The sequence below is a fragment of the Dysidea avara genome, chromosome 4 (genome assembly GCF_963678975.1).
Source record: "Dysidea avara chromosome 4, odDysAvar1.4, whole genome shotgun sequence".
NCBI classification, from domain to species: Eukaryota; Metazoa; Porifera; class Demospongiae; order Dictyoceratida; family Dysideidae; genus Dysidea; species Dysidea avara.
This window is the reverse complement of record NC_089275.1, coordinates 29833106-29855786: the sequence shown is the minus strand read 5'-3', so window position 1 is coordinate 29855786 and position 22681 is coordinate 29833106. Positions and strand designations below refer to the sequence as shown.

The window sequence follows — 22681 nt, the reverse complement described above, 5'->3', positions numbered from 1 at the left end:
AAGAAATTACCTTGTAGAGAGTTCAGCTACAAAGAAACCATTCTGTAAAGAGCTCAGCTGCAAACAAATCACCTGTACAGAATTCAGCTACAAACAAATCTTCCTGTAGAGAGATCAGCTAGAAGATATTACCTTGTAGAGAGTTCAGCTACAAAGAAACCATCATGTAGAGAGTTCAGCTGCAAAGAAATCACCCTGTAGAAAATTCTGCCAGAAACAAATTGCCCTGTAGAAAGATCAGTTAGAAGAAGTTACCTTTTAGAGAGTTCATGATCAGCTACAAAGAAACCATTCTGTAAAGAGCTCAGCTGCAAACAAATCACCTGTACAGAATTCAGCTACGAACAAATCACCCTGTAGAGAGATCAGCTAGAAGATATTACCTTGTAGATAGTTCAGCTACAAACAAATCACCCTGTAGAAAGATCAGTTAGAAGAAGTTACTTTGTAGAGAGTTCAGCTACAAAGAAATCATTTTGTAAAGAGCTCAGCTGCAAACAAATTACCTGTACAGAATTCAGCTACGAACAAATCACCCTGTAGAGAGATCAGCTAGAAGAAGTTACCTTGTAGATAGTTCAGCTACAAAAAATCTCCCTGTAGAGAGATCAGCTAGAAGAAATTACCTTGTAGAGAGTTCAGCTACAAAGAAACCATCATGTAGAGAGTTCAGCTGCAAAGAAATCACCACTGCCCAAATTTCAAGGCAATAGCTCTTTCCAATCTGAAGTTATCAATTGTCAAAGTTGGCAAATTGGATGTGTGTGGAAGACCCCTTTTTGCAAATCCGGTCACATATGTATTATATATATAATTTGTACATTTACTGATAAAATATTTAAAGTACATCTACTTCATCTTTTCTTCTTCCTGTAGTAAAGAAAAATAACATAGGTTAAAAAAGTCCCAAAGCTGGCCATAGGCCGGCTTTGGGGTATACAAATACAAAAAAAATGAAATCTAATCCAAAACAGCCAAGCTGTAAAAAAAGTGTGCGGCTCTCAGAAAGGCTATGGTGAAAAAAGATGTGAAATCCAAGATGGCGGCCAAGAAATGGCTGTGATGGTAGGTTAATGGTAAAAATTTTAATAACGACAATTCAGGTGAATTTTTGTGCCGCTTCACAAAATTTACCTGAATTGTCATTATTAAAATTTTTACCATTAACCTACCATCACAGCCATTTCTTGGCCGCCACCTTGGATTTCACATCTTTTTTCACCATAGCCTTTCTGAGGGCCGCACACTTTTTTTATAGCTTGGCTGTTTTGGATTAGATAAAATATTCTTCACTAACCATTGTCATGCTTTGAAATGAAATATCATTTCTTTTATCGAACAGGCTATCCAAAACTCCAACTACACTCTGCACAAGAAAAGGACAAAGTTCATAAGTTAATATTAATAATTTAATGAGTAAATGTCACTAATTAAATATTGAAGTGCCAAAGTGATCACGAATGTTGTCAATGACTGTAGTTACAGATTAAGCAGTCATTACTGATTCAGAAATGCTTTTGTGGGACTTAATGAATTGGTAACTATATTATCAAAAAATAGTCACAATTCTAGAACATCTATATAGCTAGTAAGACCTGTATTGGCAGTAATGATTACATAGTATATATTTGGTACAAATGTATGACTGCATAACTATGTAAGTTAGTAAAAATACTATACGTATATATATATATATATATAGTAAAGATTACTAGATTAAACTTGGAACCTACCATAGTAACATCCAACACAAATGACTGATCAGTATCATCATCAATGATAAATTCAGTCACTCTGCCGGTAAATACACAATGGTAAGCTGATTATGTGTACTTCTATCCCACTGAATCCCTATGCATACATCAAAGTAAAAAAAAACTGGGAGGATAAGTTAAACCCCGGGAATGGTAGTTAAACCCCAGTACATATACACATTCAGTTGAAAGAAGTGCAATCAAATCTAATTGAAGCCTTATACATTATAAAACTACAAATTCAGCAAAAATTGAAGCCATGCACAACTGACATGCTTATTTAGCCTTAGTGACACTTAGTTTGTGAACTTGACTGTGTCAAGGGCGTAGCCAGGAGGGTTCACACAGTTCAGACGAACTCCCCTTCAGAAGTAGAGTTAATTAAAATCACACTATCTTACCACCCTGAGCTCTCCAGTAGCTACTTGCACACTGGCATGGCTCTGTACTACTTTTGAGGGTCACATCGCATTGTTTTAAATGCTGAATCGTCGATGAACCACATAGTGCATCACATGATCAATTGTGTGTGCGATTCATGGTGAAAATGGTGAATGACTGTAGGTAGTAGCTGCAATAAACTTGAGTATAGTCATGTTACACGTGTGTCTGGTTAGCACAATCCGTGAATGGTTGGTGTATATTTACACGATGAATGTTATGTCACTTTTTGTGGGCACATGATGTGTTGAATATATTGGAGTACAAGCCAAGTCTGAAGTCAACAGGAGGACTGACCGAGAATAATTTCTATCCAGAAGAAAGTGTTGCAAACTATATTAATGGATTCAAATGTGGAGGGCTTCCATCTGCTAAGAAGTTCAGTGAAGTTGGCTGTCAGTTATGTTAGTGTCTGCATGGAAATGAAATAGGTTTGTAGTTTCTATAAGCTGCATAAACAGCAGTGTGTAGGTTTTAGCTAGTTGAATGCACCAACAGCACCTGTTATGTCACTACATTTTGTGCATGCATCATTAAAAATTTTTGTTCACATGTGTTTCAGGGCAAGTACCCAGGCTTTCCCCCAAAGACATTTGTGCAAATTCGAACCCTCTTCCAGAAAATCCGGGCTATGCCCCTGTGTGGGATAGAAGCCAATCAAATCCCACCTGTACCCGTAGGATATCTAGTTATGAACACCTTGGCCTCGGCTTTACATCTGTCTCGGATTGATAAATACGATAACATACTCATGGCTTGGTTTAACCATAACTACTACGTTTGACCTTTCAAAACTGCCTATAAACAATACTCAAAAATCATGTCTATTAAGCTCAAATCATGCTAAAGATATGACTCTTTTATTAGAGTGTATCTAACTGCTGTGTTACAGTCAATGACCGCTGTAATAGTATATCTCAATCTCATCTCAAATGATCAGCCAAGAACAAGTAATATGATGTAGGGCTGTGTGATATTGGAACTTTAGTGTCCGGTGTATCGTATAGAAAAATATCGTGATATTTCTATATATGTGACCGGATTTCATATAACAAGGCTTCCACACACACAAAATCAAACTTACGATTTTATAAGAAATGGATTGCTGGTCTAATACACTATCATATTTCACACTGTACTTCCTTCAGCACTGGCAAGTCTGGTTTCTGTGGCAGCTTTCTTCCGACACTCTCAAAGCCATGAGTGTGAGATTGGCACCATTAAATGACCATGGCTTTGTGATAATGGTGTGTAGTGAGCTGGGACTTCACAGAGAGCTCGCCAATAGTGTTCTCAGTCAATTTGGAGTAATTTGAGGGCCATGGAGGGCCATGGAGGGCCCAAGCTTGGCCTCTGGATTCCAATCATCTTCTTACTTCATTTTGTACTCGTATATTAAGACCACCGTCCACCCCCACCCTCCCACCCTATTACTACCACCTGTGATATTATTACTCGCTCGAAAAAATCTGCTCAAAACAGGGAAAATTTTGGGCATGAGAAATGTATACACCCACTCAGTGATAGCTAGTGAGCAGATGAACAATTGGTGCAAATTTTGTTTGCACAGCTGTAGGCACTGGGAAGTTATTATGCAATGATTCCTTAAAATCGCCATATCTCCTAACAAAGCTTTGTGCGTCGAAGCCTTGTTTTGTCAAATTCAGTCACATATCAAGATATTAATCTTATAGATGATCATTATATTATTAGAGTAGTTGACTGTAATATTAGGGTATCTCAATCTTTTGCAATAATCTTGGACTTTCAAGCATCACATGTTTGTGTTATGGTACAATAACAATCTTCTGACCTCAAAATAAACTACCATATGTGTATGTTGATAACCCCAATAATATTGCTATCATGATAATTATTATCATTTCACTAATTGTGGATAATATACAGGTATTGTTTCATTGGAATACCTCAGTATTACTAATAATGCCGAGCTCTAATGTGCATTGTGCTAATATTAATTTTGCTGTGTATTTGGTGTGTGCTTTATAGGTTAGAAATCATGAAATGGTCCTATTGTGCCGGCGTGATTTATGCTCAAGATTATGCTGGCATAATGCAGTGGCATATCTAGAAATTCTCAGAGGGTTTCAATTTAGATATCTGGTTACATGGGAATTAGTGATAGCTCAACAAATGTGCAAAGCCATAGACGGCGGAAGGGGAGGGAGGGGGCTAGGGGGATAAAGCCCTCCCTCGGTCTGCCCTCAGAATGATATCCCGCAAAATTATCCTTCTTGGAGTGGGGCTGAAAACCATGATCAATGTTAAGATACTCTATTAGAGCAGTCACTGTAATAAAGCAATCACAGTATTAGAGCAGTGTGTAGCGAGCTATGTAAGAATTTTATGCAGTTTATCAGTATAAATTCGTAGCTGGTGAGGTGGGTAGTTATTGGCAGCTGGTTGTAACCTTTTTTTTTTGGTCTAACTAGAGACAATGTAGTGCCTAAGTTCATTTCCGCCCCTGATGAGCCCCCCCCCCCCTCATATCAACTATTTCCTCCGCCACTGTGCAAAGCACGTATGCTTCAACTAGGGGTATCTGGAGGAAAGCTCCCACAGGAAACTTTTAGCCATCTTAGATTGAATTTGGTAACACCTTTGATTGAATAAGCGCTATATGAATTAATGCATGGTGTTATTTTATTACCAGCTTTAGCATCTTATAAGTGCGCTTATGGAATTAACTTACCACTTCCCAGAAAAAGGCAGGTCAGAATCAAGCATGTTTAATTACATATCAAAGATTGTCCCATGAAGCACAAGAGTGACTGAATTAAACTTTGAGAAAATTGCTTATGGTGCATGGCTCTTGCAAAAGAAGTAGAGTTCAAAAATTTGTGTTGAAGAAACTTAACTAGCCAATGAACTTGTGTTAGTACATTAAAGGCTGTGGAACGAGCGCAGTAGACATAAGTATAAGAAATTTTGGCTTCATGTGCTAATGGGTATGCAAGGGAAGAGAAAGAAAAAAATACAGCATTTTGTGTAAAATGTCATGGCTAAACTATGTATGAGAGGGATTATTTTGAGGGTTGTGTGGTATCACAAGATGTAATAGTTTTAATGGTTGGTTTTGGATGAGTGTTCTATTAGAGTTAGTCATTCATGTAAATAACACACGGTAGTTGCACACCCAACTTTCCTTGGCTGCACGACTTTCCTTAGCTGCACGACTTTCCTTGACCACACGACTTTCCTTGGCCACGCGACTCACTACCATCAGTCTTGATATGTAAGTATGTATGAGCTACTAAACACATTGTGATGAACATAATAGTATGTACCTGCACATTCTGCAATGCACCATTGCATAAGCTCACATAATTATAATTATGTAAGTCAAACTTCAGATTGCACACACACACATTAACACATATGGTTGTGACTTCAAAGTTTACATTGTGTATAGTTTGTTGTAGTTATGAGCACAGTTTTATTTAATTACTTTGTAAAAGGTAATAATCAACCCATCACCAAATAACTAAATATCTTATTACTTACGAAAGTATAGTATCCATAGTGTCAGCAGAAGATGAGACATCATTTGGCAGAAGTGGTCCTGGAGTATCTGTAAGTGATTCAAGCTCACCAGCAATGCTGCCTACAACTTCAGGCATCAATGCTTGGGTAAAATCTCCAGCAGCGATTCGTTCTGCAAGATTATTCAGTTCTTGGGCTCTCATTCGTAGTCTAATTTGTTCAACTGTAGTACAATCTGCCACATTTGGATTGCCCCAGTTATTTTTTCCTTTACATTCTCTAAATGCAAAGCCTATAGTTTAGGAATTTTATACTGTATTTGAATGACACATTTCTACTACACTAATATACAAGTACACACAAACAAACAGCTACTGTTATAATTTAATAACGAAAGCTGCATACGCATTGTTTATCTCGGATTAACTTCAAAGATTTATCTGTGTATACTCTGTATGTACATTAACTCATTTTTTGATTATGATAGCTACAAAACATACTTCATTATAACTGAGGTGCATGCATAGTAATGTCACTATACACAGGGTAGTAAGTTTTATTTACAAATTGGCAAAGGAACAGTTCATTATTGAATGTAGTGACTAAAGTGATTGTGAATACAGTACATGTGGTATGTGCAGATGTTAGGAGCAGATCCAAGAGCTGGCAAAGGAAAGGAGGGTATGTTCAGGAAGTCAGCCCAAGGAGTTAGTTAATCAATTAATTATTAATTGCTTAATTAATTAAAGGTCAGGGGGAAAGTTATATTGCTCATGTATATGCACATCTATTGTATGTTAGGGCTGGGTGGTATTGAAATTTTACTATCACGATTATATCATGGGGAAAATATCGCAATAATTATTACTATATAACTATCATGATATTTCTTTCATATTTTCACAGGTACTCTATACTGTCAAACTACACCTACCTATACACAAATGCCATGCAAAATAGCATAATACATCACATGTACCATTCATTGAACTACGCATTAAGATACAGACATCAAGTAGACTTCAATTTTTCTAAGTGTAATGAGAATGTGTCTTGAATACTCAAGTGCATGACATTAATTCACAAACCCATGCATGACTTAAAGCTGCTGACTTTTCGTATATAGTAATAGATGCTCATAATTAGTTTTGCATCACCCACATTCTATATAATGCTACAATGTGTAGAAACATATAAAAATCCAAATAATAACGTCCATTATCACAATGAGAAATCTGTTAGTACGTAGCTACTTTCATATTCGCAATGCTCTATTTGAGTGTACTGACTGCTCTATTAGAGTATCGGTGACTGTTTTATATTCCCTCTGCATGTAGATCCCTACCTGGATTTATAACCTGTATCTTCCCTTTTCTGAGCTACAACAGCAGAGTGTGATGTCCCACCGTGTTTATAGTAGTTAATACAGATCAACACCATGGTAGACTCGACATCATGATAATATCGTTTCCAAGATTTTTTTGATGATACTGGAATCGTTAAATCAGAATATCGTGGTTTTACAAGATAATTGAAATATTGCTCACCCCTACTGTATGTACAATGGATTCTCATTCAATAATCATACATCTTGTTATAAATAGAGTGTTTAGGTTGGCGCTACTGTTGATTTCAAGAATATATTTCAGTTCTGACTCAAAAATTCTAACATATTACATTACAAAGAAGGAGCTCAATTGGAGTAATCAACTATTTTTAAAATTTTTGAATTTGTTGTTAAAAAAGAAGGGTAAAGAAGATGCCCTGTACACAACGTGCCAAGTATAGTTAATGTTGCAATCCAACAGCACTTGCTCTGGTCAATCCATGTTCAGCAGTTACTAGTTAGCTCATTGCCACATGTCACAAAACACTACAACTGATCAGCCTTATGTGTGTGTGTGTGGGGGGGGGGGGCAGCATAGCCAAGTGTTTAGGGTGTCTGCCTGTTAATCAAAAGGTTCCAGGTTCAATTCCCAGCTGGGTCACATTGGTGTTGTTATTGTTTCCTCAAGCAAGAAACTTTACTCACATTGCTCCAGTCTACCCAGCTGTTAAAATGGCCTGTGCCAACTGGGGAAGCAGTCCACCCAGCTGTAACATCAATGGGTACCTATGTAAACTGGAGAATCAAATGCTCAACTGTCCATGTCTCAAATAGTAGTTGAAGGTCCAAGTGGGACTTCGGGTACCCACACCTTCACCTGTGATACATGGTACATCCTCCTGCTGGTTACTAGCCTTGCCCCAGGAGGGCATACCTGCACTGACTCGTAGCACCTGGGTAGTGCACAGGTGCCCCGGTGCTGGCTACTGGGCAGCGTGACCGCACAGCAGCAGCTGAAGGCTTTGCCTTTGTGTGTGTGTGTATGTGTGTGTGTGTGTGTGACTTTTTTATATATTAGTATTTTTAAAAAATGGCTAATTTAAAAATGAAGTAGCTAGGGATCTATGCAATAAAAAGTAGTGGAACAAAGATGAATGATGGTGTTACAGCATAGCTAAATGGGAGGTCCCTACTTAGGCATTAAACAAAATAATAGCTAATGTGCCAAAGTGGGGACTTTCCCACTGAGCTATGTTGTAACATTGTAACACCATCATTCATCTCTTGTTTCACTACATTTCATTGCTAAGATCCCTACTTCATTTTAAATTAACATTTTTTTAAATAGTAGTTTGTTTAGCTCTTTGGTATAGCTAACTAAAATGTAACTTGTATTAGTCCACTTGTAATTTCCACATCTGTAGGTATGTAGATGGCAGATACCATCACTTATAAACATTTAGCCCATTTGCTCAGTGAGAAGTGGAGTTCTCCATATTCTGCGATTATGGGCAGACTTCGCTGTAGTTTGAGGTTCTCCTTGCTGTGCTCTTCAGTGATGTATATCAGGGGATAGCATTTTAGATCCAATCGTCTCTGTGTGCCTCCAGGACCAGCTGTTGACCTTGTTGTTGCTGATGGGCACCTGTCTCCTTTAGAACAATATTGTTATACACTAATTTTATTTTGTGCTTGCTTCTTTTTCTTATAAAAATTGCTATGTCTACCAGAACAATGTAACTTGTAACTGTTCTATCATACATGACTGCTGTATTAGATTGACTGTTGTATTAGAGTATATCTTGAGTCAGAAAAGGGACGTGCAGCTAGCTAGACCAATAAGGAGAGAGATGATCTTGTTTACTGTTAAGTAAATAGCTTAGATTGTTAAGCGGTGGGGTCACCATACTCTTTCAGTATTAGTCCACCTAGATCTTTATTTGGTGGGCATAGTTGCCAACATATCGCGGACCGGATCCCAATCGTGAAGTTGCAGATATCTAGCAAATGTACCTCTCATAGCAGCGCCAGAACTGAAGCACTTCTAAAATTCAGGTCAGAAATAATTTTGTGATGTCTATATGTGACTGGGCCGGCAAAAATAGGGCATGTGGGCACATAAAATTTGCCTACCCTTTCAAACTTTAAATTGATGCAGCATAATTTTGTACTCCATTATTACTTAGCAATACAATTTTCAGCACTTATCAAACATGTACTTGGCATTGCAATACAAATTACAGAATGAAAATATTCTATACCAGTACTGAGATATGAGATGTTGTGTGGTGGAGTGTAGCTTGTGCCCACATGTGCTATTTTCACAGACCCAGTCACATATGCTGCTGAACAAAAGCATTGATACAGAAAATCAATGCCTTGATATGATTTCGTTGAATGAAGAAGACAAGAAACCTATTTGAAAACAAAAGAAAAAGACAAGGCGCAGAGGGTCTGCACTCGTCGGAATCCCAAAAGGCACATCCCACTGGTGAGTTTGCTATTGTGGTGTAAAATGTTGACCATGCGCTGCTTTGTTTGTCCTCTAGCCTTGCGACTGTGGCCAGTGAGGTAGTCAGTGAGGCAGTGAGACTAAAATTTGAGTTTTGCTGATTTTTTAAAAATTCTATATTATCCAGCCACTTGTGTTTTGTTACATTTAATGCTGCATTATATATATATATATATATATATATATATATATATTATCTAAACCAAAACAGCCAAGCTGTAAAAAAAGAGTGCAGACCCCAATAAGGACAGGATGAAAAAAAAAAGTGAAATCCAAGGTGGCGGCCAAGAAATGACTGTGATGGTAGGTTAATGGCAAAGATTTTAATTACGACAATTCAGGTGAATTTGTGTTGCCTCCTCCACTAGGATTTTGCACCAAATTCACTGAATTGTCGTAATTAAAATTTTTGTCATTAACCTACCATCACAGTCATTTCTTGGCTGCCACCTTGGATTTCACATATTTTTTCAACCTGGCCTTTTGGGGGCCACACTCTTTTTTTACAGCTTGACTGGTTTGGTTTAGATATTACTTCTTTTTGTATTGCAAGCCATAAAGCCGGCCATAAACTGGCTTTGGTGCTTACTATTTTTCTTTTCTGCAGGAATTGTGGAACAAAGGAAGAGATTTTGTGTACAGCTTTTTGTCTGATTAAAAATATTTGTATATTTAACAATGAATGATAGTTGCATACTGTAGGTCATAAGGTGACTTCTTATACATCACTGAACTGTAGCTGAAACCCTCAATGTTTGTAGTTGAACTCTTTTCAGAGAGACATTGTTTCTAGCTGAACTCTCTACATGGTGATTTTTTCCAACACATATTTCTACAGGGTGATTAATTTGCAGCTGATCCATAGGGTAACTTGTATCTAGCTGATATATCTACAGGGAGACTTGTTTGTAGTTGATCTCTCTACAGAGTGATTTGTTTGTAGCGAATTCTTTACGGGATGATTTTTTTGCAGCTGAACTCTCTACATGGTGGTTTCTTTGTAGCTGAACTCTCTACAAGGTGACTTCTTCTAGTTTAACTCTCTACAGGGCGATCTTTTCATAGCTGAACTCTCAGCAGGGTGATATGTTTGTAGCTGAACTCTCTACAAGGTGATCCTTCTAGCTGATCTCTCTGCAGGATGACTTCATTCTAGCTGAACTCTCTACAGGGTCATCTGTTCGTAGCTGAACTTCCTACAGGGTGATTTGTTTGCAGCTGAACTCTCTACATGATAGTTTCTTTGTAGCTGAACTCTCTACAAGGTAACTTCTTCTAGCTGATCTCTGTATAGGGCAATTTGTTTTTAGCTAAATTCTGTACAGGATGGTTTCTTTGTAGCTGAACTCTCTACACAGTGACTTGTTTGTAGCTGAATTCTCTACAGAGTGACTTGTTGTAGCTAAACTCTCTACAGGGTGACTTGTTTGTAGCTGAATTCTCTACAGAGTGACTTGTTGTAGCTGAACTCTCTACAGGGTGACTTGTTTATAGCTGAACTCTTTTCAGTGTTACTTATAATGTTCTGAATCTCTACAGCGATGTATTTGTAGCTGAACTCTCTATACGGTGACTTGCTTGTAGCTAAATTGTCTATAAGATTAACTGCTTATAGCTGAACTGCCTATAGAATAACTTGCAATGCAATATAATTCTGTAATGGAGTAAGTTATAAACGTAGCTGAATGCTCTATTAGGGTGACTGTTCTATTAGAGTATCTCGATCTCACATTTGCTACATGTAGTTGGCTTTCGAATCATAACTCAGTGGTTTGTACTCCAATTCTTCTGTACTACTGCAAGGACTTTCTATGATAATTATTCCAGCTACAAACCAATTTTCAGCTCATTGCTCTAAGCGGTTTGCCTGGTAGGTGTTAAAACTAAGGCCACTCCAATTTGTTTTTATGTTTCTGGTCATCTGAAGTTTGGTTTTAGGTGCAGGCGGGCGGAATTCAGCAACAAAGCAACAATGATGTGACTGCTTAATTAGAGTATTTTTGTGATTTTCTGACTGTTTTATTAGAGTATATCGATCTGTACTATGCTCTATCCCATTTCTTGCAGGTTTTCACTGATAAAAGACATATAGTAACACGTAAGCAGTTAGATTTAGCATGTTTGTAGCAGCCCAATATTTGTTTCTGAAATCCAGCCTTTTCAAAAATCTGATGCGGGCATATTCCCCATGTATTTCTGAAATTTCCCTTTCTGTAAAAAGGATTCGGGCGGTGGACCAGAAACATAATTACCAATTGGAGTGGCCTAATAGTTTTTTTATTCATAAAAATCGATTGCGTAATTGTGACACAGGTTGGGTTTTATGTCTTATCTCGATGGCCTTTATCTCGATTCTTTACAAACCACAAAAAGGCACTCCTACGATGGTTACTCCATCTACAAGCAATTTTCAGTTCATTCCTTCAAGGAGTATACCCTTTGGGCGTGACAGACCTTTGACCTTTTTTACACGAATAATCGGTCATAACCCGCAAATGCTCATCGGATTCCTACCAAAGTTGGTACTGAGATCCGCCTTAATGGGCCCTTTAAGTGCACCAACTTTCAGCCCGATTGGAGAAAGCATTCGTGTTTTATGGCGGATTTGCAAAGTGTGCGAAAAGAAGAGGTAGAAGAAAAAAACCCTAATGTTGGCCGCTCATATCTTGGAAATGGCTTCAGTGATTTTCTTCAAATTTGGAATGTAGACTCCCCTACCTGGCCGGCACTTCTGTAGCAACTTTGGTTCCAATCGGATAAGGAATCACAGAGCTACATAGGTGTGAAAATTGCGTTATCTTTCTTCCTGTTAATATACTCACGGTGTGGCGTGCCGGCTTCTTGGGCCGCACGACAGTGTGTCTTGATATGGAATAGTACTATTCCGTAAAGCTGATGTAAAATGTCTCTAGGATGATTTTTGAAGGCAGAATTTTGGGTGGTGAGCAATGGGATCCCTACTTAACCTATACCGCCATACCATTTGATACAGCCCTATGCTTACGAAGGTAATTCTAAAAGTTCCTATATAACTAAAATAGGATCAAAGTCTGTTTTCTGACATGCATTAAGCTTGATCTTTAACATCACAGTTTTTATTGGCCTTGTGTTGCCAGCAAAAAGAACTGCACCACATAGGAGGCCAAAGGGAAGTCTGTGATGCATGTATTGCATGTACTGTTGCTGGCAAAAAGGCACATCTCAGGGCAAAGCAACATTGATTAGTGAAGAAATCAAGCCCATAGCCATATCAATTTTCAATGGCTGGGGGGATCAGTTAGTCAATTTGTTGGTTTTTCAGTCACTCAGTCAACATAAAATTCTATTAAATAGAAAATTTTAAATTTCATGAAGATTTGTTGGAAGGGTTTAGGGTTGCTCTGAAGACATTTATGGGCTTGGCCAAAGGCATCAAAGTGAAAGTGGTAAGGCTCAGTCTGGGGAATGCCCCCACCCCTCCCCCACTGAAATTCTAAATTTTGATATGCTACTTGGAGGCAATTTTGGGTAACACTGTAGCTGTGTGCAAGGTGCTTGAGCTACATGACACTACACAAATTGCAACAAGTGTTCATGACTAATTGGTAAACAACAAGTGTTCATGACTAATTGGACTATACAGGTCAGGACACTGCCAAAAAGCACCTACATACTGTAATACTGTTTAAATCTTAAAACTGATAATTTGAGTCTATTACTTAAGTGATAAACTGTAAGGAATGAAATAGCTACAAAGAGAAACAAAGACAACAATAATAATAACAACAGTAATTAATTTTAGAGGCACTTAACATGGATGAAGCCAACTTGAAACTGTGCCAGAGCTGTGCTGATTGAATGACAGGTTAGATAAGTGCTGTTTCTGTCAATTTTTACATTAAATAAACTCTATAAAGTATTGCATGTTCACTACATTTTGTTTTAGCTTCATTAAGTTGAAAGTTTTTTATTTCCAGCTATAAAGTGGTAAGGCTCTGGCCTCACTGATCACACCTACTCTGATTCCCTTGGGCTTGGCTATGCCTAACCAATACTGCCAGGCTGATACAAAAGGAACAGTGAAGCTTTTTCTGGGTGATATTGTTGGGCAAGAAAGCCCAAACAACCCTAATCCCTAGTAGCCATTCATAACAGTAGGTATAATTTTACTAATTGGAAGGTCAGGATGGACTATAGAACCACCACTGCATTTTCGAAAATAGTTTGCCTTTAACACTAGAATAATATCACACTTGCAGGCATAACAGCATGTTGGCTTATGTGTACATTACTCATGAACTTGTTTACCTGGTTTTGTCCCAAATTCCACAACTGCACTAGTCATGTTCATGTCAGAGCAATACATTACATTTAGCTAGTTGTCTGAAGTGATACTTAATGTTATTAACTAAGTTTTAAACTTAAACTGCTGAGTTTACGTAGCTTAGCCAATAAAGCCTAGTAAAGTGGTTAATGATTAACACTTAATGATACATAAATAAATACCACACACATTTACTCACCTTCTGCTTCACTACCACCTGGACATTTTTGTTTAACAACTTTACCAACATCAGCTCTAGGCCATATTATGTTCCATGTAATATCACGCCCAAAAGGACATCCTGCGTGATCTATACCAAAAAATACAAAATAGTATCTATTTATTCAAATAAAAGTTACTGTCAAGGATCTGCTGTGTCACTTAACACAGTATCAGTGATAATGGTCTCTAAACTAAGTACTTTGAGACATAATTAATTCTGTGTACCCTTCTTAAAGGGTGAGTGCTTTTCATATATACAAGCCCAGTGTTCTTTTAGCATCTTTACAGATTTGCCAAAAATAAAACTTTCATATTTCTCAAATGTGCTACCTCATCAGCTTAAAATTTGGCAAGTCCAAAGTGGATAAAACATACTGTACATTTACTAATTCAATAAAAATTGATAGGAGGGACAAAAGTTTTGGTGTCAAGAAGTGCAATTATATACTTACAGGGTACAGTACATAGATATGTAATGAATATGGATTGAATCAATCCATTATTGGAGGTGCCTTTTGATAGTAGTGCATGGAATGTAAAAGATAAATGAGCTTTGGGCTTAACAAATGATAGGCCACAGTGAAGAATGGGTCTTAATGATGCAACTGTTAGTCAGTATTTGCTAAATACATTAAGTATCACCATGTCGTTTATACTATAACACTTACTGTCACTGCCCTCCTCACAAAATGATATATCTTCTTGACCATTATCGCTTTTGCTATACAGTTTAGGACAGTTATCCTACAGTTGTTTCAGGTGCATAAATCAATAAGTTTTATTTAGTAACCTTTTCACACTGACACAGAGGCTCTTCACACTGGCTCAGAGATTGATCACAGTCCAAGCCTACATCAGGAAATCCATCACCGTCTGAGTCTAATCCACACACATTACCATCACCAGCATAAGCGTCATTATTACACTGTAAATATAATATGAATCAGTTGTAAACTGATGAAGTGGTAACTCACTTTACAACTTTGTGAGGAAGTACACACACATGGTGGAGTACTAGGTCCAGCACAAATTGTTCGTACTGTCCTTTCAGTTTTATTACATGAACAAGAACCTATAAATAAACAAATAAAACTTGCAACCACTTGTATGTGCTCTGTATAACACAGTGTAAATGTATGTGTATATATCTTGATGAATTCACTTACTGTTTGGCCGAAAAGCAATGACATTAAAGGTCTCATTTACAACATTAATTCCAGGAGAGAAAAGCTCATTTTGATTGGCTTGTAAATCCATTTTGATTTTTTGTACTTCATCTTCTAATGTCATCACTGGATTATAAGATATTGAAACATGTAACTTTGATCCGGAAAATGTACTTCTGCCTTCAGGGATGTCAATAGAAGTAATATTATGTTCTGAAACCTATGCCAATTGAACAAACATTTGTCACAAGTGCTTGCTTGTCGTACTTGTACTGTATAGACAGCATTCCATTGAGCAAAACAAAAGAACTGGAAACACATGTGGAAAGGAAGTGAATTAGAAGCAGGTATAATGGGCTAGTTTCTACAAAATTAATATTACTACATGCAGTATCTTTTACAAGCTGCATGCTGTTAATGTACAATAACAAAATTATAGTCTAAATCATTCAAACACCAATTCTATGGAATTTATATAGTAACACTCAGGCCCTGAGAAAGCAGCCTCACTTTGCTGGGCACCACAGCACTGGGCCTTCCAGAATTATTATTTAGCTAATGCTTGGCATTCACTTTATACAAATACTACATGTACTTACATAGCCAACTGCTAAATAAAACTGATAGAGGAACTGGTTAACATATTAATTTGCTTACGTACTATGCTACATATATCCAGAATAAAAGTTGTTTCTAACAATTAAGGTGATAATTTCAATTGATATCAAGACACACGGTAGTGTGTCGTGCGGCCCAAGAAGCCGGCGTGCCACCCGTGAGTATATTAACAGGAAGAAAGAAAACGCAATTTTCACACCTATGTAGCTCTGTGATTCCTTATCCGATTGGAACCAAATTTGCTACAGACATGCCGGCCAGCTAGGGGAGTCTACACACCAAATTTGAAGAAAAGCGCTCAAGCCATTTTCGAGATACGAGCGAACAAAATTTTGTTTTAATTTCTTGGTTGTTTTCTTCTACTTCTTCTAAATTTCGCACACTTCGCAAAATCCGCCATAAAACACGAATTCGTGCTCGGATTGGGCTGAAATTTGGCACACTTAAAGGGCTCATTAAGGCGGATCTCTGTACCAACTTTGGTAGGAATCCGATGACCATTCACGGAGTTATTACCGATTATTTTCGTAAAATAAGGTGGAAGGTCTGTCACGCCTACAGGGTAAACTCCTTGGAGTAGTCAGTTGAAAATTGATATGTAGATGGAGCAACCATCGTAGGAGTGCGTTTTTGTGGTTTGAAAGGAATTGGGATAAAGACCATGGAGATATGACACAAAATCCGACCTGTGTCAAAATTACGCGATCGATTTTTATGAATAAAAAAACTATTAGTTTTCGTGTCTACCAGGCAAACCGCTTAGAGCAAAGAGCTGAAAATCAGTATGTAGCTGGAATAATCATCATAAGAAAGTCCTTGCAGTAGTACAGAAGAATCGGATTACAAACCACTGAGTTATGATTCGAAAGAGAACTACGTGTAACAAATGCGAGATCGAGATACTCTAATAGAACAGTCACCCTAATAAAGTACCGTACGACAACAAATATTGGCGAAGCTACTATTTGGCGATTTGCTATAAAATTGCAGTTGGCGAAATTTTATTTTGGCGAAATGCTCTCACTGAAAAATTGGCGAATGGCGTAAGCACGATGCTGTACTGGCTCGCTTTGACGCCGTATTGTACTGCTCCAATTTCTTTTGTAACCGTACCCACTTGCAGGATTATTTGCTGTCTGTAGGCATACTCGCCCATTTATCAATGGCTGCACACGAATTCATGTCTGCTGCTGTCTGCAACCTTACGTGGGGCCACGTCCACTAATCGAGTATGATTTTTAGTCTAGTCAGTAAGCCACACCGTGGAAACACGCTAATTTACCAGTTTCAGCAGTATCCACGAAGGTTTGTAAAAAGACCTACTTCAACAACTGCTTGGCCCAAGGTTTATTTGTATCTATTTAATGTGTTTGTTTATGTGAAAAAAAATCATCAACGAGTTTAAATATATATATACATATATTGACGAAATTTAAATTTGGCGGATTAGTGACGAATCGACAATTCGCCAAATTTAGTTCACCGCCAAATTTAATTGATATACGGTATTCAGCTGCGTTTATAATTTACTCAATTATATTACATTGCAAGTTATTCTGTAGGGAATTCAGCTACAAACAAGTCACCCTGTAGTCAAATCAGCCAGAAGAAGGTACCTAATAGAGAGTTCAGCTACAAAGAAACCATCACATAGAGAGTTCAGCTCAAACAAATTTCCCTATAGAGAGATCAGCTAGAAGAAGTTACCTTGTAGTTACAAAGAAACAATCATGCAAAGAGTTCAGCGGCAAACAAATCACCCAGTAGAAAGTTCCGCTATGAACAGACCACACTGTAGAGAGTTCAGTTAGATACAAGTCATCTTGTAGAGAGATCAGCTAGAAGAAGTCACATTGTAGAGAGTTCAGCTACAAAGAAACTACCATGTAGAGAGTTCAGCTGCAAATAAATCACCCTGTAGAGAACTCAGCTACAAACAAATGTAACCTGTATAAAGATCAGCTAGAAGAAGTTACCTTGTAGGTAGTTCAGCTACAAACAGATCACCCTATAGAGAGTCAGCTACAAACAAATCACCCCAGGGGCAGATCTAGGATTTATAAAAGGGGGGGGGGGGGCTAACTCAAGGTACTAATCTCTTGGGTAGAGGTGTGCAAAGCACACTACACAGCATGTAAAGCATGCTCGAACTAGGGGGGTCTGGGGGCATTCCCCCCCAGGTAAATTTTGAAAAATAGATGCTAAAATACTGCAATTTGGAGACATTTCCACATAAAATTCATAATATTTTCTGCCTGTAGATATTTTATATACTGCCTTTAGATTATAGGTATGGCTCTCTAAAGCATTTTGCTAATGGAAAAGTTTGGGTAGGTACAGACAACCAAGTACATGATGCACCCTCTCACAATTGCACAACACTGAATAGGTGCATGTTAGAATAAGAATGTTGAAAGTGGAAAATTTTGAAATTTGAACAATACAAGATAGCAGTTTCACTTGAATGGAAATTGTGTACCTGAATTAAGTATTGCCATACATATTAACTACACAAGTAGATGAATGAAGCCCTTTAAACAGACCAATGCACTTCATTGTACGTATAGGTGCAGGCAGGTTTGGAAAAATTCCATAACAGGACCAACTACATGTTTCCAGTGAATGTTCTATTAGAGTAGTTAGCTGACTGCTCTATTAGAGTATCTCGATCTTGTACACCTCCAATGCTGATCCGGGTCCTTGTTGCATAAACTTTAGCATAAATCCACTGATAATACCTTGGAAAGATGTTAATAAGGTGATTTTATGAGTATTTGTATTATTAGTGATCATATAATTATGCTAAGACAAAATTTCATTATAATACTCAGAATATTGATCAAGTAAAGCCTAAATATGAAGGGGGGGGCTTCAGCCCCCAAAGCCCCGCTCCTGCAACCTGCAGAGAGTTCAGTTACAAAGAAACCACCATGTAGAGAGTTCAGCTGCAAAAAAAAATCAATCACTCAGTAGAGAGTTCAGCTAGAAGAAGTCACCTTGTAGAGAGTTCAGCTGCAAATAAATCACCTTGTAGAGAATTCAGCTACAAACAAATCACCCTGTAGAAAAATCAGCTAGAAGAAGTTACCTTGTAGAGAGTTCAGCTACAAAGAAACCACCATTTATAGAGTCCAGCTGCAAACAAATCACCTGTAGAGAGTTCAGCTAGAAACAAGTCACCCTGTAGAGACATCAGCTAGAAACAAGTCACCCTGTAGAGAGTTCAGCTAGAAGAAGTCACATTTTAGAGAGTTCAGCTACAAAGAAACTACCATGTAGAGAGTTCAGCTGCAAACATTGAACACCCTGTAGAGAGTTCAGCTACAAACAAATCGCCTGTAGAAAGATTAGCTAGAAGAAGTTACCTTGTAGGGAGTTCAGCTACAAACAAATCACCCTGTAGAGAGTTCGGCTACAGAGAAATCATCATGTAGAGAGTTCAGCTGCAAACAAATCATCCTGTAGAGAGTTCAGCTATGAAAAGATCACCCTGTAGAGAGTTCAGCTAGAAGAAGTCACCTTGTAGAGAGTTCAGCTACAAAGAAATCATCATGTAGAGAGTTCAGCTACAACAAATCACCCTGTAGAAAGATCAGCTAGAAGAAGTTACCTTGTGGAGAGTTCAGCTACAAAGAAACCACCATGTAGAGAGTTTAGCTGCAAATAAATCACCCTGTAGAGAATCCAGCTACAACAAATCACACAAACAAATCACCCTGTAGAGAGATCAGCTAGAAGAAATTACCTTGTAGAGAGTTCAGCTACAAAGCAACCACCATGTAGAGAGTTCAGCTGCAAATAAATCACCCTGTAGAGAATCCAGCTACAACAAATCACCCTGTAGAAAGATCAGCTAGAAGAAGTTGCCTTGTAGAGAGTTCATCTACAAAGAAACCATTCTGTAAAGAGCTCAGCTGCAAACAAATCACCTGTAGAGAGTTCAGCTAGAAACAAGTCACCCTGTAGAGAGTTCACCTAGAAGTTACCTTGTAGAGAGTTCAGCTACAAAGAAACCACCATGTAGAGAGTTCAGCTGCAAACAAATCACCCAGTAGAAAGTTCAGCTATGAACAGATCACCCTGTTGAGAGTTCGGTTAGAAACAAGTAATCCTGTAGAGAGATCACCTAGAAGTATCACCTTGTAGAAAGTTCAGCTACAAACAAAAGTCATCCTGTAGAGAGATCAGCTAGAAGAAGTTACCTTGTATAAAGTTCAGCTACAAAGAAACCAACATGTAGAGAGTTCAGCTGCAAACAAATCTCCCAGTAGAAAGTTCAGCTATGAACAGATCTCCCTGTTGAGAGTTCAGTTAGAAACAAGTCATCCCGTAGAGAGATCACCTAGAAGTATCACCTTGTAGAGAGTTCAGCTACAACAAATCACCTGTAGGGATTTCAGCTGCAAACAAATCACCCTGTAGAGAGTTCAGCTACAAAGAAATCATCATGTAGAGAGTTCAGCTGCAAACAAATCATCCTGTAGAGAGTTCAGCTATGAAAAGATCACCCTGTAGAGAGTTCAGCTATAAGAAGTCACGCACTCTTTTTTTTACAGCTTGGCTATTTTTGATTAGATAATCTATTACATATTTATTTACACAATAGAGGCCACATTTTCAGCCAACCAAATTACAATGTTAAACTTCTTAATAATATATTATTATCTACTGTAAAACAATGGTGAATCCAAGATAGGGTATTCCACCATCCTCCTCAGTATTTTAGAACAGCCAAACTTTTTTCACTGGAGTATTAAACCTTATGTCAGGTCAAAATCAACATGATGTAACTCATTAAACATATTCAATTAATTGTCTAAAACCAAAGCAAATTTTCCTAAATTAATATAGCTTTATAACTAGCTAAGCTAAAACATGTGAGTTGCTTCATATGTATACTAGCGGTTGCTGGTGTTAAAGACTTTTAAACAGCTTTTATGATTTCACAACCATTTCCCAGGGAGAATAACTTGCAAGGTTCTTGCAAGACTTGCAAACAGCTTACAAGAAAAGAGACATTTTGCATGATTGTAAGATTCCTGTAAAATTTTGAAAGCAAAGACACTTGCAAGAAAAAGGACATTTTCTGTGCAAGAATCTTGCATGCAAGACTTGCAAGTCTTACACATCATTTTTCCCTGGGAAGGTCAAAATGCCAAATCAACTTTAAGGCACTACTAAAAGGTGATTAAATTTGCTCCTTCAAAAGTATAGCAGCTAAAGAAGAGAGCCTACTCTCCCCAACCACCTAATACTTGGCCCATTCTAGCCTTCACTCTTTCTACTCCTGGATCCACCCTTGTATATAGAACTTCAGTTTCCTTCAGTTTTCCCTTGTTTTGTACATGTATTGAACTATGGAGGCAACAACTTTGGGGAATTGTTTGGTCAGTTGTTCTGGTAATTACAAAATTGAGGCTGAATGCTCTGTTAGTGACTGAACGCTAATCTTACTATTGTTGCTCCATCTTATCTACAGTTAAATTAATATGCCTGGATTAAGAATAATTGTATGTCTGTTTTATACAGTACATAAGAAAAAGCAACACAGTTTAGCTGATAATATCTTTCGTGATAAACATCCAAAAACCAGAACAAGATAAATTATTAAACTGTTTACAATCAACACTAATTCATTTTATACAACTATCATATGTGCAGTGTCTTTGATACCTAGGGACTGTGGAAAGCAGAGTCCAAATATTGTACATTTTGTGTACGTATGTATTAACCTATTAACATGAATGATTATTTAGATAAACTAAACATTACACTAACAAAGTGATGGCCACTGATAATCAGAAGAAGGCAACAGTGAAATCTTTTTGGTCTTTTCATAAAGAAAAACGAACATTAAGTATAGATTTATTGTTCACCAATATCTAATAATTTGGGTCTCTCAGTTACAAGACAAAGTACAATAGTTTACATACAATCAGGAGTCCATAAGCACTGCAAGGTGTTAAGGAAATTCTTATGAACTTCTGATATGATAAAATGCTAACATTTTTAATAATTTCGTTTTCATCCACTATAACCAAACCATCAAATATCACTGTGAAATAAACCACTACAACTGGAGAGGAACCTGCAAACATAGTACAGTTAGTTAGATCAACAGATGACCAGGTACTATCGTTTTGACAGTTTCTTCCAATGGTCACACCAGAACGGAAACTAGAATGTAGTACTGAACAAGGTTGAGTGACTTGTAAGTTTTGTCTACTGTTGCTCCAAAACAAACCTCCAGAAAAGTCCTCACTACATGCTAACAAAAACATCAACAGTGGATACATATGTATGCTCAGTAATAATCTCCATACACATTTTACACTATTCTAGTTGCTTCACTTATTATGATTAAAGATAAATTACACTTAATATAGCACTTGAAACTCCACCACACAGGTACACACTCTTTTAATTTTACTTCAAAAGTGACATCAACTTTAAGGCAAATGTTTCACTGAACAAACAATCTAAAAGCATTTCTTCAAACTTCTTACCTGGTATAACAGTTAGATTAATGTTCTCTTTGAACACAGGATTATCTATGGCTACACGACAAGTGTATATGCCGCTGTCACTTGCCTTGAGCTTTTCAAATGATAATGTGTGATTGAGACTTGGCGGAAAGAAGATAATACCATCTCTTTGCGTCAAGTTATTCATACTATGAGACCATGACAAGACTGCTTCTGGTATAGATGGTGTACATGATATGTTTAGGGAATTTCCTTCAAGTATGATGATGGATGACATTGATGGTATAAGAATTATATCTAAACAATCCAGTGCAACACATAATTATACCATAATAATATTGTTTCCACA

General features: G+C 37.5%; 1 protein-coding gene across 1 annotated transcript in view; it reads right to left on the bottom strand.

Annotated features, from left to right (window-relative positions):
• Positions 1–22681, bottom strand: part of LOC136254620 (uncharacterized) — a 91806-nt gene that overhangs the window by 30157 nt on the left and 38968 nt on the right. Inside the window, exons 11-20 of the mRNA XM_066047364.1 lie at positions 22354–22629; positions 21853–22115; positions 15230–15449; positions 15038–15135; positions 14854–14988; positions 14732–14807; positions 14041–14151; positions 5721–5991; positions 1734–1794; positions 1298–1366 (exon numbers count right to left, since the gene is read on the bottom strand). Coding sequence (XP_065903436.1) covers positions 1298–1366; positions 1734–1794; positions 5721–5991; positions 14041–14151; positions 14732–14807; positions 14854–14988; positions 15038–15135; positions 15230–15449; positions 21853–22115; positions 22354–22629 — 1580 coding nt within the window. The remainder of the gene's footprint in view (positions 1–1297; positions 1367–1733; positions 1795–5720; positions 5992–14040; positions 14152–14731; positions 14808–14853; positions 14989–15037; positions 15136–15229; positions 15450–21852; positions 22116–22353; positions 22630–22681) is intronic.